The 18,239-nt window shown below is 39.5% G+C and overlaps 1 protein-coding gene across 8 annotated transcripts in view; it reads right to left on the reverse strand.

Annotated features, from left to right (window-relative positions):
* bbs5 (Bardet-Biedl syndrome 5) overlaps nucleotides 1-18,239 on the reverse strand; it is a 71,288-nt gene that overhangs the window by 26,323 nt on the left and 26,726 nt on the right. For 6 of the 8 annotated variants that reach the window (XR_005944567.1, XR_005944569.1, XR_005944568.1 and 3 more), the window contains exons 4-9: nucleotides 15,719-15,768; nucleotides 14,636-14,763; nucleotides 6,121-6,256; nucleotides 5,882-5,977; nucleotides 4,912-4,974; nucleotides 2,844-2,978 (exon numbers count right to left, since the gene is read on the reverse strand). Coding sequence is in view for 4 of the 8 variants with exons in the window: in XM_041200740.1 (XP_041056674.1) it covers nucleotides 2,844-2,978; nucleotides 4,912-4,974; nucleotides 5,882-5,977; nucleotides 6,121-6,256; nucleotides 14,636-14,763; nucleotides 15,719-15,768 (608 nt within the window). In the remaining 4 variants the exon portion in view is untranslated. Of the gene's footprint in view, nucleotides 1-2,843; nucleotides 2,979-4,911; nucleotides 4,975-5,881; nucleotides 5,978-6,120; nucleotides 6,257-8,799; nucleotides 8,862-14,635; nucleotides 14,764-15,718; nucleotides 15,769-18,239 lie in introns of all 8 variants that reach the window. The other 2 variants (XM_041200741.1, XM_041200742.1) reach the window with 2 other exon arrangements.

The following is an 18,239-nucleotide window of genomic DNA, read 5'->3' on the forward strand; positions in this document are numbered from 1 at the left end:
AGGTCCCACATTCAGCAATGAGATGAATGGTGTTCTTGGTTGAGGGATAAGTGTTAGCCAGGAAAACTCCACTGTTCACTTTTTCAAACCATGCCATAATATATTTCATATCCAACTGAGAAGGCAAACAGGATCTAATTTTAAAACATTATCTGATAGTATCTTTGAAAATGCAGCACTTCATCAGTATTGCATTGGAGTGCCAACTGAGATAATATGCTCAGGTCCCAGAACGGGATTGAACCCATAACCTCCTAACTCAGAGGGGAGTGTGACAACACTGAGCCAAGAATGACACTAAATTGAGAGAATAAGGCACATGTTGTTAACATAGTCTCGGCCAAGCACACTATCGGATTCCTGAAACAAAGATCAGATGTCTGCACAACTAAGGGTGCTCCATTTCCCATCCACAAACTTGCCCTGCAGATAAACTATACCATTGAACAGGTAGCAGAAAGTGCAGGCAATCTCAGGTGATGATATCTAGCAAGCGTCAGATGTCTTCCCAAACAAGTGCTCAATCAGTTTTACTAATGATACAATCAGGTGAGGAGAGGTAGAATAGTTCCCACTCCTTTTTCTGCTCTTGTCTGACCACAGTTTTTTTTTTAGAAGGATATGCTTGCCAATTCAGAGCGTTGAACTGTTTAAATGCTGTGATGGTAAAAGACACACATAGACAGGTTTCCTTGAGTATTTTTGTTAAAGCAAAGAGGATAGTATTTATTGTACTTAACCCCATCTAAATAAAAATGATAAAAATGCTCCCACTTCTATGCACACACACATTCAAGGCTCACACACACGCCAGTAAGCTACAGAGTGGGGAGAATAGATTAAGTAGTCTTTTTAGAGTCCAGTAAAAGATAAAAGGTCTTGTAGGCCGATGATTTGGATGGTTTCAGGCAGAGCTTGGTGGTCCTTCTGGATCCAGCTCTGAAATGATTTAAATATATTGATGGATGATTTATCTTTTTTTCTAGCGACTTCAGCTGTTGGTTGATTTAAAATAAATTCTACCTGTGGCATGTGGATAGTCAAACAGCAGAAAGGGCTCAAGCTTGCACAATGGATAAAGAGAGAGGGAGAAAGAGTCCACTCTGGGACCTTCTGTTCTGATCTATGGCCTGCAGAAAACAATTTCTTAAACACAGAAGAGTGTTAGTTGGCTTGTCACATGATCCTCTCTCTCCAACTGACCAGTTACCCAAATACGGTTTGGCTAGTGATTTCCAGGTGCATGGTTTCAGCTTGATTAGAACATGGCTGCATGAATTTCTTTCTCAGACAGAGTCCTTTGTCTGAAGTGATTATGCTAATGCTTGTTCCCCACCCAGGTGCTACCTGGATGATCTGTGAATGGATACGTGGCCCATTAAATTTCTCCAGGGTAATTGTCTCTGATGGTGTTTTCCTAGACAGGCTGGCTTCACTCATGGCTTTGGAATTTGTAATGTAGAGTGATGCAAATGTTCTTCCATCTTAGAAACTGCTCTTTCAAGTCACTGGAATATGGTTTCAGTCTTTTTAAAACTCAATCAGTAGTTTTCAGCCACTGAATATATAAAGTCATTTTTGATATAAAGCATGGCTTTATAACACTGACAACATGTTTACTTCAATGACACAGCTAAAGCACAACTTGTATTTTCCACATATACTGAATGCCTTAGTCAAATAAACCTTTGCCTTCGCCTTAACATCAGAAGCTCTGAATTCAGCAGCATTCTCATTAATTATCTTAATCTGCCTCAAAGGAGAACAACTCTCAGGACATAACAAAAAGCGGTGAAAACTTACTAATTGCCAATGAAGATAACTGCTCAAAGGCAGAGTTGAAACCAGAGGTTTAAACCATATTGCTAGTTCTCGAATCACATTTTCTTTAACCAAGAATGGATGGTGAAATTTTGTACCGGTTGTAAAAGGTAGTAAAGAATGACATGGACATATGCACATGACTGTAATTATCGGTCCCTTATATCCCTAGCTGTGTACATAATGGGCGGAATTTAATTCTCCTGCCCCAGAAGTAGGCTGGGTGGTGTTGGGGGTCCCGTATAATTGGGTTCAAAGGCACGGGTGGAGAGCCTGCTGTCTTCCTGAATCCCATTGATTAAGTCAGGGATAGGAAATGTCAAGGACCACCTTTCTGTCTGGAGACCAACTGAGTCCCTTAAGTAGCCAACTAATGGCCACTTAAGGGCCTCCTCCTAACCGCCATTGGTGCTCTACCAGTGTGGGGGGGGGGCGCACAGGAACATTCAGGAGGCCCACTTCTGGGCTCAGAAGGGAGTCGGTTCCAATTGGGCACTCTGTGCCCCACAGAGTACCTGCCTTGTAGCAAGTTCCAGCCCTACTGGAACAGCAGCCCCCACTCTCTCCATAATGACCCTCCCCTCGCTTCGCTTGGGTTACCTAATGAGCATTAGCAAGCCCTCCCCACCTTCTTGGGCCTCCATTGCTGGCTGTTGCTCCAGGTCTCCTGCAGTCCCAGCAGTGGCCACTATACCCAGTTGCACTGCTGGGACTGAAGAGATGCTGACCCTCCAATTGGCTGGCTGCTCTTGGGAGTGGGCTCACCTTAAAGGTATAGGAGCCCCAAAGGCAGGCAGTTAACCACTTGATTGGCATTTCATCCCATCTGGGTTCCCGGATTTGACTGCGAGGTTGTAGCCAGCTTTATGGCTGGTGGACAGAACCACTGCTGTGGCCATTAAATTCAGCCCATTGCAACAGTTCACAGCGGTTAGGTTTCTATCCTTAAAAATAATTACAACTTACTAAATCTAAATTATAACTATAATAAATTTTGATATTAGAATACAACAAATAATCACCTTTTCCTCCATTTCATACTGAACTCCAAAGATAGGACATGCAGAGTAAACTTTATGCAAAGAATTTATCTCCTTTACTGCCTCTTGAAGTTTTTCCACAGGATCAATTTTAAAACCAAGCACATATCCTCCACTCTAAAGATAATGAAAAAGGCTGTACATTAACAATTATGGTTGCAGTTGCTTGGTACTACAGAACTTGAGTATTATTGAAATAGATATGCTGTCGAAGCTTTTCATCTTGCACTTCTCAGGACAGATGCAAGAGTATCAAATTTCATTATCAGGGCAGATGCAAGAGTGTCAAATTTCAAAGGGAGCTACAATTTATACTGCATGATAAAAGGGTGCTGATTGGTTGGCCACTCGACCAGGATTGGGCAAGGTGTTGTCATAGAGAATGCATCAGGGAGCTACTGTCCCTTATGCTTTTATTTAATTCAGAAGAAGGTGAAATGCCTGGACAAATTCCTTTGGCCTGCAGAGGACAGGTCCCCACATATGAATATATGCAGTTTCTAGCATATTGATAGTGATGCAGTGGCTATGTGCTCATTTGACATTGCGAGCTTATTCACTAATGCGCCACTCAAGGAAACTATAGACATTTGTGCCACGTCAATATATTATGGCAATCCAGACTCACTGCTATTTTCTGAATCTGTATTCATTGAACTTATGAATTGAGAAACTCGTGCAGTTGAATTCAGCCTTAATGACACTATGTATGCCCAAACAAATGATGTTGCCATGTGTTTGCCTCTAGGGCCAGCTCTTGATAACATTTTCCATGAGAAACAAGTTTTCAATGGAATGACCCCTAATCTACCTCTGATACATAGATGACACATCTGCTATGTCTGAACATGCAGCTGCATCTAAGAAGTTTCTTACACACCTTAATGTGCACCATCCCACACTCAAATTCACCTTTGAAATGGAGCAGTCTAACAAGCTCTCTTTCCTCAATGTGCTAGTTAAGAAATCCGCTAATGGGATCTCTACTCCTGTCTACCACAAGCCTACCTTCACTGGTCAACAAATATGTTGGGATTCCTGCAGCTCCATGCACTATAAGATCAGCCTTACCGGCAATCTCGTAAATAGGGCCCGAGCCATTTGTTCGCTGTGCAAGCTTGACACCGAAATAGGGTGCAAAGCTATCTTGCTGGATAGTGGCTACTTTGATCAGATCATTGCTCGCATACTCACAAACAGACCTAATGCCACCACTTTTGGATCTGAAAAGTGTCCAGTCTACCTCAAATTATCCGGGAAGGTTAAGGTATCTCAACAATTTGAGCAACAGGTGAAGCTAGCCATTTCATGCTGCCACTACCACACAAATGAGTAATATGGAATATGAATCTCAGTGCCAGTGTGATCCCAATGACTGGCAGATCATATTAAACTGCATGTTCCTTCTATTATTTGCAATAGGCAAAGTACTGAATTTTACACAATCAGCCCGTGCTTGCAAAACTCAAAACATAATGTCTAACATTAGATGTGGTTCTATGATTGGATAGCACTTGCTGAATAATCCCGATTGTTCTACTTACACTAACCACCAATTTAAGATTATCAGTCAGGTCACAATGTAGCTCACTTACGCTTGCTAAAAGCTACATATATTCATATATAGAGACCTGTCCTTGCAGGCAAAAGGAATATGTCCAAGCATTGCACCTTTTTTGCATTGAACAAGAAAGCATGGGCAACAATAGTTCCCTGGCGCATATTCCACAGCAATGCCTTGACCAATCAGAACCGACTTGCTAACCAATCAGCACCCTTTTCTCGTATAGTATAAATTGTTGCTGCTTTTGAAATTTGGCATTCTTGTGTGTGTCCTGATGAGTACAGGATGAAAAACTTTAACAGCATGTCTCTTTTTTCAGCAATACTAAAATTTTCCTTGTCTAAATAGGCATGTGTAAGCAAAGTTTTCTTGAAGTATATTGTCAAAATAGAAGAAATAAATTTACATTTATAGAGGAAAAATAGCATTACTAGTGTATATCTTGTTAAAATACATTTGCCAAAATAAATATTTTAAAAGGCTTACCTGTTGTGAACTTTCAATTACAAGTGCTAGTCCAAACTTTGAATCCCTGATTTTTATTGATCGCTGGAATAAAACAAAATAAACTTTATGTCATACACGCATCAGAAGATAACAAAAATCATATTAAGAACTCTGCAGACTTTAACCATATTGACCTAACTACCGATTAATCATTGATTACCAAAAAAAATGTTGTCAATATTTTGGACATGTATCTAATTCTGTATCTAATGCAGAAACCAGTATTTCTTGATAGATTTGTAGCATTGTCATAATTATTAATCCCTTTTCATAAATGTCATCTAGAGTTAAGGCTGTAGAACATATTGATAATTGCAGAAGACACCACATTGGATCAAATAACTGTATACTCTTCCTCCCACGAGCAACTGAAGCAGTATATGTTGTTTTCATGGTTCAAATTCATTGTTTAAGATATCACTTCAACATTGTTATTATGTTATAATTTTTTAATCACTTCGAGGAGCAAGTGTTTGCCACATGGTTAGTATCAGCCTCTGAGTCAGTAGGTGTAGGGTTTGAGCCATGTTCCAGACAGCCAACAAGTAGAGACTAAAGCTGTGGCTCTATATTCTGGGTTGACATGCAGTGGTATACTCACATTCAGTGGGTGTGAAAGGCCCATCTCATCAATGGGTTATGGAATCCCCCAAAAAATTAATAGATTGTAAACTTGAACCAGCCCAGTTTGAAACCATTGGATCCAGGGAATATACTACATGCAGCAAAAAAAATCCATTCCATTGGGCTAGCCACCCAATTGGCTGTTATAATCTAGTTATGCAAAATACTAGCGTGACAGCTCATAGCAGCAACACATTCTCCAATTAGGATAAGCCCCTGCTCCCCCAAAATCCCTTCCAGGTACTCGTTAATGCATATTTAGTTATAAGATATTTTGAGAATGCCTAGAATGCATGCATTATTGAAAAGGAAACCAAAAACTTACAATTTGTAGATAGGGAATGCTAACATTAAAACTATCATTCATGTTTGCATGCCATACTATTCGAACATTTGTGATGAAAAAGGTTCCCAAATTGCCCTGTAGGGGAAGAAAAACATTTAGGAATATTATTCATGGAGCAACAAAGTAACAGAGAACCAAAAGCAAAATGTGCAGATGTAAGCTAATCATATCCAGTGTAGACACTCCTTACTCAACAAAAAGTATAAGCTACAACATACCTGATCACTCGATAGATTCCAGACACCATTAATTTTATCATACACCTGTTCCTGTGGCAGAAGTCTTAACTGCTTGTTTTGAATGAGAGCTCCTCTTAATTTAAGATCTCTGTAAATTTTCGATGTCTCATATGCCCTATAAAAAAATTGAAATAGTTTAGAATTCTTCAAAACAAATCGAGTCATTGTAATGGCAGTTTTCACTCAAAATAAGGTCATTTTAGAGGGTCAAGTGATGAGAAGATTAATTCAATATCACTTCACTCATGCTGTTAGTGGTATAGCAAAAACATAAAAAGCATCAAAAGCAATAATCTTCTAGAGGTCTTGTCAGATCATTGTCAAAACTTAGGTTTTAGTCGGTTTAAAATGTGACAATATTTCCTTTTTACAACTACTTTGTTAGTAACAAAATTTATCACTTAAGAGGAAAATTTTTTTACATGTTGTTGATTGTAAAAATAAAACTTTATCAGAGATACAATCCCTACCCCGTTTCTCCCCTCCTCTCCTTTGCTTCTGAAGGATAGGCTAGGTTTTGTGATGCAGTTCCATAATTGTGCTCCGGTACCTTGTGTAAATGCTCAAGCTTTACGTGTCAGTTTATACAATAAGTGTCACCAGACTATTTGACTACTGGGCATCACAGTCAAGTCTGAATCTGTTCTCATTCAATCTTAAAACATGAGCACTTCCAACAATGATTAGCAGTGGAAACCCTGGCCAATTTTTCCTTCTTTAATCCAGGGACCCTGAGTGTGAATGCAGTACAGAATGGGACCAAATGAAGGGTTGTCCTAGCTCAATTCACTTTAGTCAGTTAAGTCATTGGCGGAGCAATCAAATCTTGGTTTGTTTCTGCAAAATAGATTTCCTTCACAGAATCGCAGAAGAGGCCCTTCAGCCCATCGAGTCTGCACCGACATGTGAGAAACACCTGATCTACCTACCTAATCCCATTTACCAGCACGTGGCCCATAGCCTTGAATGTTATGATATGCCAAGTGCTCATCCAAGTACTTTTTAAAGGATGTGAGGTAACCCGCCTCCACCACCCTCCCAGGCAGTGCATTCCAGACCGTCACCACCTTCTGGGTAAAAAAGTTTTTCCTCACATCCCCCCTAAACCTCCTGCCCTTCACCTTGAACTTATGCCCCCTTGTGACTGACCCTTCAACTAAGGGGAACAGCTGCTCCCTATCTACCCTGTCCATGCCCCTCATAATCTTCTATTGCTCGATCAGGTCGCCCCTCAGTCTTCTCTGCTCCAACAAAAACAACCCAAGTCTATCCAACCTCTCATTCAGAAGAAGTGGGAAAGAATAAGAAAGAATGAATTGAATCAAACATTTCAGAAACATGGCATGGCATATTTTTATCCTTCAACATACAGTGAATGAAATTAGTCAATGCCAGTAGTGCAACAGATTGATACTGAATCAGTAGCATGATTTATACAGTACTCAACCCTCTTTTCCATATAAATACATTTTGCATTATTGGCATTGACCAATTTCACCTCCAATGTGTCTAATTTCAGTTCACAATACACAACAAGAACACTTATAATACTAAATTTACATTGTATCTTTGAAAATTGAACTTATTAAAATGCATGAAACAAATAAAAATTACAAGGCAACCCCAACCGCCTTGTCGTGATTGATGCTTTAAGGCAGGACTTAGAGTAAGGGTCACATGGTCTGAACAGCCAATTAACACTGAGCACGGGGAATCTTATAAGGGGCGGAGTTTTCCTAGTCTGAAGAATATATTTTGATGGCTGGTACGGACACAATGGGCTGAAGGGCCTGTTTCTGTGCTGAATAACTCTATATTGTAGCCTTGCTGGTGGCATGTAGCTAATCTAGCAGCTCTGTAAATAAAGTTCATTGTTCAACTAAAGAAGCCTCTTGTACATCTCTACATCTGGCAACGATGATAATGATCCTGGCGCTATCCCTTGTCCTACAACTGTGAGTAACTTGTTTTAAAGAAGGAAAGAACAGAAATAATATGTATATACTCACCAAGGTGCCTCTCATTGGGAGGATAAAACCATTTGCCTCCTCCATGGAGGACTGGATTCAATACATCGAGAACCTTGGGCTTTATTTCCAGGCCAATGAAATAGGAGAGGAGGCAAAGCCCAAAGTAATTCTCTTGAGCATCTATGGGAGTCAAACCTACAACTTTATTTGCAGTCTCACAGCCCCAAGAGCGCCCAACTCCAAATCGTTCAGAGTTCAGGGGTTTAGTGAAGAGCAATTTTCAGCTCAAACCATCAGTCATTATGCAAAGGTTCAAATTTAATATGAGGGTGAGTGCCCCAAGCGAATCTATAGCGACTTATGTCGCTAAGTTGAAGCAGTTGTCAGAGAATTGTGATTTCGGAATGACCTTGGATGACAAGCTGCGGGATTGGTTAGTTTGTGGCGTGCACAATGACACCATTCAGCATCGATTGCTGGCGGAAATCGATATAAATTTTAAACGAACAATGGAGATAGGACTGGCCATGAAAAATGCTGAAAAAGATTTGCAGGAGCTACAGAGCTTGCAAAATGGCACCGTTTACCAGTTAGGATAGGAACCTGCAGCCAGACGCGACACCAAAATTGCAGAAGCAGCCAGAAAGCGGGAATCGTTCCCAATCACCCAGAAATCAAAAAAACATACCAGAGGCAATCAGACCGTGATCCTGAAGTTGAAATGTTATCGATGTGGGGGTAACCACACTCCTGAAACATATAGATTTAAGGGAGCTGAGTGCTATTACTGTTGCAAAAGTGGACATTTGATAAAGCAGTACAGAGCTAAGTCCAGGCTGCCAAGTAACCAGCCAGCAAAGATGTTAGAAGTACACAGACTGAAATAACTGATTCTGACATTCACTCTCTTTTTAACCTTAATGCAGTCAAGGCTGACCCTATTACTGTCACACTCCACGTAAACAGGAAGCCTCCAGTTATGGAGATGCATACAGGACATCAGCCACAACGATGGGTGAGTGCACATTACAGTACCTGAAAGAAGGTACTCGACCTTTAAGCCTGGAGAGAACTTCTGCCCGGTTGAAGACTTAAACAGGAAAAGCCATAAAATTAAAAGGCACCCATGGTACCTATGAGCTATGGGCAGCAGTCAGTCCAGCTCCCAGTAATAATAGTGACTGGGGAAGGACCAAACCTTCTGGGCTGTGATTGGCTAAAAGAAACCAAGTTAAATTGGTCCTAGATTTTTCAAGTGCGGGCTTGAAAAAAAATGACAACATCTTTCTTTGCAGTGAAATAGGAAAAATCAAAGGCTTGCAAGCCAAGATTTATACTCCAGAGGCAACTCCGCGATTTTTTAAGGCATATGGTACCAAATGCTTTAAGAGAAAAAGTGGATGCCGAGATAAACAGGTTGGAGAAGCTAGGCCTTATACAGACGGTTCAATTTTCAGAATGGGCAGCACCTATCATCCCCATACTGAGACTGGATAAGACCGTCCACGTTTGCGGTGATTATAAGCTAACAGTTAATTAGACCACCAAGCTGGATAAGTATCCAATTCCAAGAATTGAAGACTTGCATGCAAAGCTGGTAGGAGGTCAATCCTACACTAAGTTGGATAGGAGCCACCTGTACAAGCAACTCGAGTTAGATAACACATCCCATTGGTATGTCACAATAAGCACACACAAAGGCCTATTCCAGTATTCACGTCTACCTTGTCGTGTGTCCTCGGCATGTGCAATATTTCAAAGGACAATGGAGAGTTTGCTATAGGGATTATCATGGGTTCCAGTATGCCTTGACAATGTCTTCATAGCTGGATCGACAGAGGCTGAACATGTAGCAAATTTACTGGAGATACTAAAAGGATTTCTGGAAGCTGGAGTCCTCTTAAAAATGCATTTTCCAAGCCAACAAGGTTACCTATCTGGGACACTGTGTAGATGCATAAGAATTACACCCCATGGAAGGAACAGTTAAGGCGATAAAGGAGGCATCTTCCCCCACAAATATCACCAAACTGAAATCATTTTTAGGGATGGTAAACGACGATGGGAGATTTTTATCTAACTTATCAACAGTACTGGCCCCCTTACACATACTGCTGAAGAAATATCATCGTTGGTCCTGGAAGGCTGCAGAGGTGGAAGCCTTCAACAGAGTAAAAACAACTGCTGCACTCCTCAACCTTGTTAGTGCACTTCGACCCATCTAAAGAATTGATATTGACCTGCGACAGCTCTCCATTTGGCATTGGTGCAGTATTGTCCCATGAAATGGACGACGGCTTTGAGAGGCTAATAGGTTATGTACCAAGAACCCTCTCAGTGGCCGGAAAAGGTTATTCGCAGGTTGAGAAGGAAGGACTGTCAATAGTCTTTGGAGTTAAAAAAATTCCATCAGTACTTATTTGGCAGGCATTTAGCTATCATCTCTGATCATAAACCACTTTTGGGCCTTTTCAAAGAAAACAAAGCTATCTCGCCAATAGCCTTGGCAAGAATTCAGTGATGGGCTTTAATTCTGTTCGCCCATGAATACACTTTCAAGTACCGACCTGGGATACACAGACGCCCTTAGTCACTTACCCTTGCAAGAAAGCATCTCGTGTACTCCTATACCCCAAGAAATTGTCCTTGCATTGAATTTTTTAGGCAATTCTGCGTGAAGCAGATCAGGGAACGGACCAACTGAGATCCGCATCTGTCCAAACTGAGACACCAGGTACTTACAGGATGGTTAAATGAGCCAGTCAGAGAAAATGAAGCCATTTTTTACCTGCAAATATGAATTGAGTTGTCAGGACGGCATCATATTATGGGGGAGCAAGAGTTGTCATTCCTGTACCAGACAGGGAGCTGCTCCTAACTGAATTACACAGCACTCATCCTGGTAATTCAAAAATGAAAATGATCACCCGGAGTTACATGTGGTGGCAATGTATAGATGCAGATATCAAGAAGTTAGTCAAGCACTTTCAACAGTGCCAACTGCAACAAAAGTTGCCAGCTGCAGCCCCATTACATCCTTGGCAATGGCCTGGCCGGCCATGGTGCGAATCCATATAGGCTACGTGGGTCTATTCCTACGCACAATGTCTTTGCTCATAATCGTCGCACACTCAAAATAGATGGAGAATGTTGAAGTGAAATCACCTACTTCGCATGCTACCATTAAATGGTTACACCAATGTCTTTCCACTCATGGATTGCCCAAAGTCATTGTATTAGACAATGGAGCCGTATTTACACATGTTGAATTTCAGAACTTCACCAATCTAAATGGCATTAAACACATCTGAACTGTACCTTATCACCCAGCATCAAACAGACTAGCCAAGAAGGCTGACCAAACTTTCAAGTCAAGACTAAAAAATTTGTCGGAAGGAGCCTTGGAAACCAAAATCTCACGCTTTCTTCTTAGCTACCGCACGTCTCCGCATGCAACAACAGGAATTCCACCAGCAGAACTGCTTATGAAGCGTCATCTCAGAATGAGACTGAGCCTCATATTTCCAAATTTGCCAGGGAGGGTAGAGAAGAACCAAGATAATCAGAAAACAAGCCACGATTTGCATCTTAGAGCCTGGAAATTTATGGTAGATGGAGTTGTATATATAAGAAACTTCAGTAGCAGTCCAAGTTGGATCCCAGGAATTATTGTCTGAGACATCGGACCCCTTTCATACCAAGTAGACGTGGAAGGCTGGATTGTTCGTAAACACATGGATCACCTGAGGAGCAGGGAGATGCTTCCATAGTCAGTGTTGCCACCAAGGAATATTATCAAACCTGTAAGCACCTGATCAACCTGTTATAGACATAACTGATGTCTCCATTGAATTAAATAGTGATGAACTGCCTGTGCCAAAAGAGATACCTGTTATCGCAGCTCTTGTTAGTATTGAGCCTGTAGGAGAGCCTCAGGCTACAGAATTACGCCGCTCTACCTGAAACAGAAAACCCCCTCAACAACTTGAATTGTAAGTACTGGACCTATGTATATAAGTTTATAATCTGAATTCATGACAAAGTGCAAGTGATTATTTCTAAGATTTTTGATATTGTTTTCTATTTGCCTGTATAAACTAATATATAAGTAAATAAAGAATTCCTCAATGTAGGGAACTACAGGGAGAGAGATGTGGTTATTATTGCTTTAAGGCCAGCCTTACTGTGTAAGGGTCATGTGGTCAGAACAGCCAATCAACACCGAGCACAGGGAATCTTATAAGGGACAGAGTTTTCCTAGTCTGGTGAATGTATTGTAGCCTTTCGAGAGGCATGAGCTAATCTAGCAGCTCTGTAAAAAAAGTTTGTTGTTCAACTAAAGCAGCTTCTCGGTAGTACGGCTCTACATGTCTACACTTATATAGCATCCTTAATGTAACATAGATATCTCAAGGCACCTCACAATGGGGGCAGAGGTGAAATTTGGATAATGAACAGGACTTTAGTTAAAGTTGGATGGACAATTGAAAATAAGGATGAAGAGTTTTGACAAGGTATTTGCAGGTAGGGAGAGATAGTGTAAGGCAGACTAGTTTTTTAAATAAGCATGCCGGAGAGTACAGGCAAAGGCATAAAGATTCTGTATCAATAATAGATGAATGGAGGATCAGGCACTATAAATCAGATAATGGAGGGTATGAGCTCAATGCAGGGCATGAATAATGTGCAGAAGTGAGAGATGTAAATTAGGATGAGATTTTATTACAATTCAGTGGGGCTGAGAGAGCCAGTGCTATTAAGGATGACAGAATAATAGGTGAGGGGAAAGATAAAAGCAAAATACTGCAGATGCTGGAAATCTAGAACAAAAACAAGAACAAAAATACCTGGAAAAACTCAGCAGATCTGACTGCATCTGCGGAGAGGGAAACAGTTGACGTTTCGAGTCCGCATGACCTTTCATCAGAACTAAGGCATATAGAAATGAGATGAAATATCAGCTAGTAGAAGGGGGTGGGACAGGAGAGCTTAACAGGGAGCCAGTGATAGGTGGAGGCCAAGAAGAGACTGCCAAAGATGTCATAGACAAAAGGACGAAAGGGTGTTGACGGTGGTGATATTATCTGAAGGATGTGCTAATGGGGACATTAAGGGATGCAAGCAGGATAAGCCTAGTGGCAGATGGCCCTAGTGCAGGTGGGGTGGGGGGGAAGGGATCGAAATGGGTTAAAAGGTGGAGATGAAACAATAGATTGAAATAAATTTAAAAATAGGAGGGAAAAGAAAAAAATATAGTTGTAAAAATATTATAAATTATTGGAAAAAGGAGGATCGGAAAGGGGGTGGGGATGGAGCAAAGAGTTCATGATCTGAACTTGTTGAACTCAATATTATGTCCAGAAGACTGTAAAGTGCCTAGTGGGAAGATGAGGTGCTGTTCCTCCAGTTTGCGTTGAGCTTCACTGGAACATTGCAGCAGGCCAAGGACAGACATGCGAGCATGAGAGCAGGGTGGTGTGTTGAAATGGCAAGCAACAGGGAGGTGGACTTAGTACATGCGAGGACGTGAGCAGCAGTGTTCTCAATGAGTTGTGTTTACATAAGTGTGGGAGCAGACAATTGAAGAATTTGAATTAGAAGGCAACTAGCAGGCAGTTGGAATAAGGAGGTAGGTGAAATAATTCAGATAGAAATAGGCAATTGTGATAATGAATATGACAGAACAAGCTTTACAATGAATTTGAGTAAGCTATCTCCCATTAGTAAAAACAGAAGTATTGCTAAAGCTATTTGAATCAATTCTGGTTTTGTATTGTTTATGTAAGATAAAATGCAATGCTCCTGTTGTAATGTAAATACCATGGTTTTAAATTTAGTTTATAATTTTAAAGAAGGCATGACTTTTTTCAAATTTTCAACATGTATCGTTTGTGAAGCAATAGCTCTTAAGGTATTAGTATTCACATTAGTTTTTATATGAATGGTATAAAGGATGAAGAATGCGCAGTAATTCAGACTGAACTGGGAGTTGGCAGAACTCAATTTTAACAAACTTCCTCCTGCTGCATGAAATGCTTTCTCTGGATCCAATAGCTTCAAAACTGGTCCAAATTTACAGTCTTTATTAAATTGAATGGAACTACACCAGGTAGACAAAGTTAATCTATGTTAATGGCATTTGCAGAGTGGTTCTTGAGGGAAAATGTGAAATAGGTCTCTACTGGCAAGAAACCTAACGCTGTTTTGAAAAAGGTAAATATTTTTGCAATGGTTCTATTTAGACAGACATTGGGGAAATATTTCAACCAGCATACTCCTCTTGAACTGTTATTCTGCTAGAATAAGTATTCTTAACTTATATTATTAGAAGGTGATATAGAAACAATAAAAAAACCTATATTCATAGATAAATGACAGAACTGAACATGAAGTTTCTTCATACAAAGAATGCCTTAATAAACATAAGACAGTGAGGATTTAAGTGAGACCTGGATCCAGAAATGATCTATTGATATGGCCTACTCCATTCCATCATAATTTCATATACTGTCTTGTAATACTACCTATGCACTGCAATGACAGTGGTGAACAGTCGAGGGCTTCCTGGAACCACACTGGTAAAGATGAACTCAAATCGTGTGTTGTTACATTTTGTCAGGATGTAAAGAGCTTCAGTTTGACCTCGAAGTTTCTGTAACGTCAAATTTTAAAAGTCAGTGCGCTTAGAAGTATATGTGAGGCCTTCCCTAATGGCTCAGTGAATAATTGCACTGCATGGTGTAGTACTCACCATCAAGACCCATAATGCCCAAAATCTAAACCATGCTCCGTGATGAGTTAACTGATCACAGGAGGGAGGCAGGGTTGCATTGTAGCCAAGACTCATCTGTCCTCACAAGATATTTACACAATATTACTTTTCAAAGGTCATGGAACAGTGATCACCAGAAGGAACCAATTCTGTTTTTTCAATTCACTAGCCAAAAGTCATTAAGATCAATTGCAGGGCGTCCACCACCATTTCAGGGACCTCACAGTACTGAAATTGTCAAAGTAACTTTGCAAATAAATAAAAGCAGACAATACTGGAAATGCTCAGCAGGTTGGGCAGCATGTGTGGACAGAAACAAAGTTAACATTTCAGGTCAATGACCTTTCATCAGAACTCCTTTTTATTTCAAATTTCCAGCATCTGCAGTATTTTGCTTCTGTTACTTTATCAAGAGACCCTGCAGCGACTGGTAAGCAAGGCTGGCACTTTATTATCGAACTCTTTCCCTTGATTAATTTCTAACTTTTAGCTGCCTTTCATAGGAGGTAAAGGTTTTGCAAATTAATCAGGTAAAATCAGTAGAGAAGGTTAAGGGTCCTGGGATACCAAATCAGTAATGGCCATACAGACAATGAGTTGCTGAATGAAGAAAATGAGGATGTGAAATGTTTCAGACTGTAACCCACGATTGGATTTGGGCACATGGAAACACCTGTTACTGTGACATCACAAAACATCTTAAAAGGAGATTATGGCCTGGTGTTCCACTCCAGTGATATGCAAAGGGTACAGTTTTTAGAAGAGCATAATTTCCCCATTAACAGAACAAATACTTCAGTTGCTTTAAAGAACCAAGTTTAAAAAAAAATCTTACCGAATTGGCAGTTCTGGTTGTAATGTTTATAATGCAGTTGTAGCCAACAGCTGAAAGAGAAAAGGGCAAAATTAATAATTTGGGCATTTTACTAAGAATCAATTAAATTAGCTCTGAATGAAGAATAACAGATGGCTAATATCTAGGACCCTAAGACATTTTATAAACCATCCCTAACATGTAACAAACTGTAGTGGAACTAAAAGGAGTTTTACCAACTGTTTATAATTCTCTCTAGCACAAACTTTTGGTTCAGTCTCCCCCAGAACAACTCTAGATTCCCCCAAATCTCTCAATTCCCTTTAGCCCCATACCTCAGGGGCTTAAATTTCACATTTGTTTTTGATTTTCCTGAAGGTTAAAGAGATTCCAGGTAGATATAAAATACAGTAATGCATTTTTCAGGTTACAACTCAAAAAGCCCAGTAAATCCTGATAAAGGCAATGGTCCAGAGTGAATGATCCACTGAAGGACATTATTCACACCTCACAAACAATGTCTGCCTGGTTTAATTATAACTGAGCAGATATCTGGACTTATTCTGATTTAGATTAATGTTTGTACAAAACACAATAAATAGCTATATGCAATTCTAGTCCTGCATCTATATACCTTAATAAAAATGAAAAGACCATTTCATAGAAACTGATGATTTGCTCACAAGAACATTTGACAAAGTTGGCTTGTTAGCAGAAACATTATGTAGATTAGTAGACATTGGAATAAATGATTTGAAGTTCTTAGATTATTTTTAACCACCCAGATCTGATTATAGGAACATAAGAACATAAGAAGTACATCTTATTTGTTTGAGCTTGTTCTGCCATTCAATTAAATCATAATTGATCTGTACCTCAATGCCATTTACCTACCTTTTTCTCCATATCCTGTGGTACACTTAGAGGACAAAAGAAAATCTATCGAACACAGTTTTGAAATTCAACTATCCAGGGACACTTGAGAGAGAGACTTCTACATTTTTACTATCCAGTGTGTAAAAAAATGCTTCTTGATTTCAATCCTAAGTGGCCTAATTCTAATGTTAAGATTGTGCCCTCTTGTTCTGGATTCCCCCATCAGAGGAATAGTTTCCAAATATCATTTTAAACACCTCAATGAAATCACCCTCAAGTTTCTGAACGCCAAAGAAAATGAATGTCTTATTTCCATTATTTCATATTGCCTACGTAACCAGTATATACCTTTTTCTTTCGTTTCAATTTTCCCATATTTCTTTATGCATGCATGGTATATCATTATTAGTTAGTTAATTTTTGCTTTTTAATGGGATCCATTGCTCCTGGACTCTGTTGATCACCATTTTAAATGTTATCCACTACAGTTCTATTTATTAAAATTACATTTTTCCAACTTTATTACTTTAGGCTTTGTCTTACTTATGCACATTTCAATCTATGTCTTAAGCCTTATTATGTTGTGGTTGCTATGGATGTGAGTTTTAGTTCAGAGGAGATTTAGTTTTCTTATGGAAATTGTTTTTAGGCGTAGACACCAGCAGAAATCTGAACCAAAATCCCTTGCCACAGCAGCATCAGTGTCAGTAGCAGCTCAGTATGGTGGGAAATTACTGATGTGAATTCATATCCCACACAGAAGATTAGTGTTCCAAAGCATCATGCTATCTGTAAAAACAGGAGATTAAAAAGTTGCCTTGATTTTAAAACAATCTGATTTTTAAAGATGTATTTCTTGCTTGCTGTTATGAAATCTTCATCTATTAATCTTCATTGCATTATAGTATATCAAATGTCACCACACTGTATTCTTCTTGAATTCAGTTGTTAGTACTTCTGGTTCCTTCCTACCACTTATTGCTTTTATTCAGTCTAATTTCTTCGTCATTATGAAGTTTGTTCTATTCCATATATTTGTTTCTGACCTCAATTTTCTTGAAACATTCATAATTTGTAATACTGCATTTAATCTGTGCTCTTCATTTCTGTGGCTCCTATCATAGTAGTTCTGTATTATCTATTATACCATTTTTGGCAAGCAGATAGATCTAAAAAGTATAAAAACAATGTGTTTTTGACACAAACATAAGAAATGGAAACAATGGAAAATTTTGTTTTGGATATGTTAGCTACTGATACTGTTTCAGACAAGTCAACATTTAAGCAGGCAGTAACGCCAGGAGCCAAAAAGATTTCAATGAGGAATGTTTTCATGCAATAAAGTGCATGTCGTACAGCTGACATCAATTCCTAATTTTTAATATACTGGAAAATAATTTTGTCCTGGCTACAAAGCTTGCTTATGGAATGGAGGACAAATTCAGAGTTCTGCCTTGTAGGAGAGCTGTAAATGATATTACAGTTAAACACTTTGAGACTCCTTGATGATGTACAAGGTGGGCAGTGGGACTGGGTAGGACAATCAGGCTTAGTGTAAACCAATTACAGCAAAAATTCACCATTCAAGCATATCTTAATAATCAATAAGAGAATTAAAAAATAAAAGAGAACAGAAGACGTGTTTGTTTTTAAATAAAAATTTAAA

Source organism: Carcharodon carcharias, chromosome 12, assembly GCF_017639515.1.
Source record: "Carcharodon carcharias isolate sCarCar2 chromosome 12, sCarCar2.pri, whole genome shotgun sequence".
NCBI classification, from domain to species: Eukaryota; Metazoa; Chordata; class Chondrichthyes; order Lamniformes; family Lamnidae; genus Carcharodon; species Carcharodon carcharias.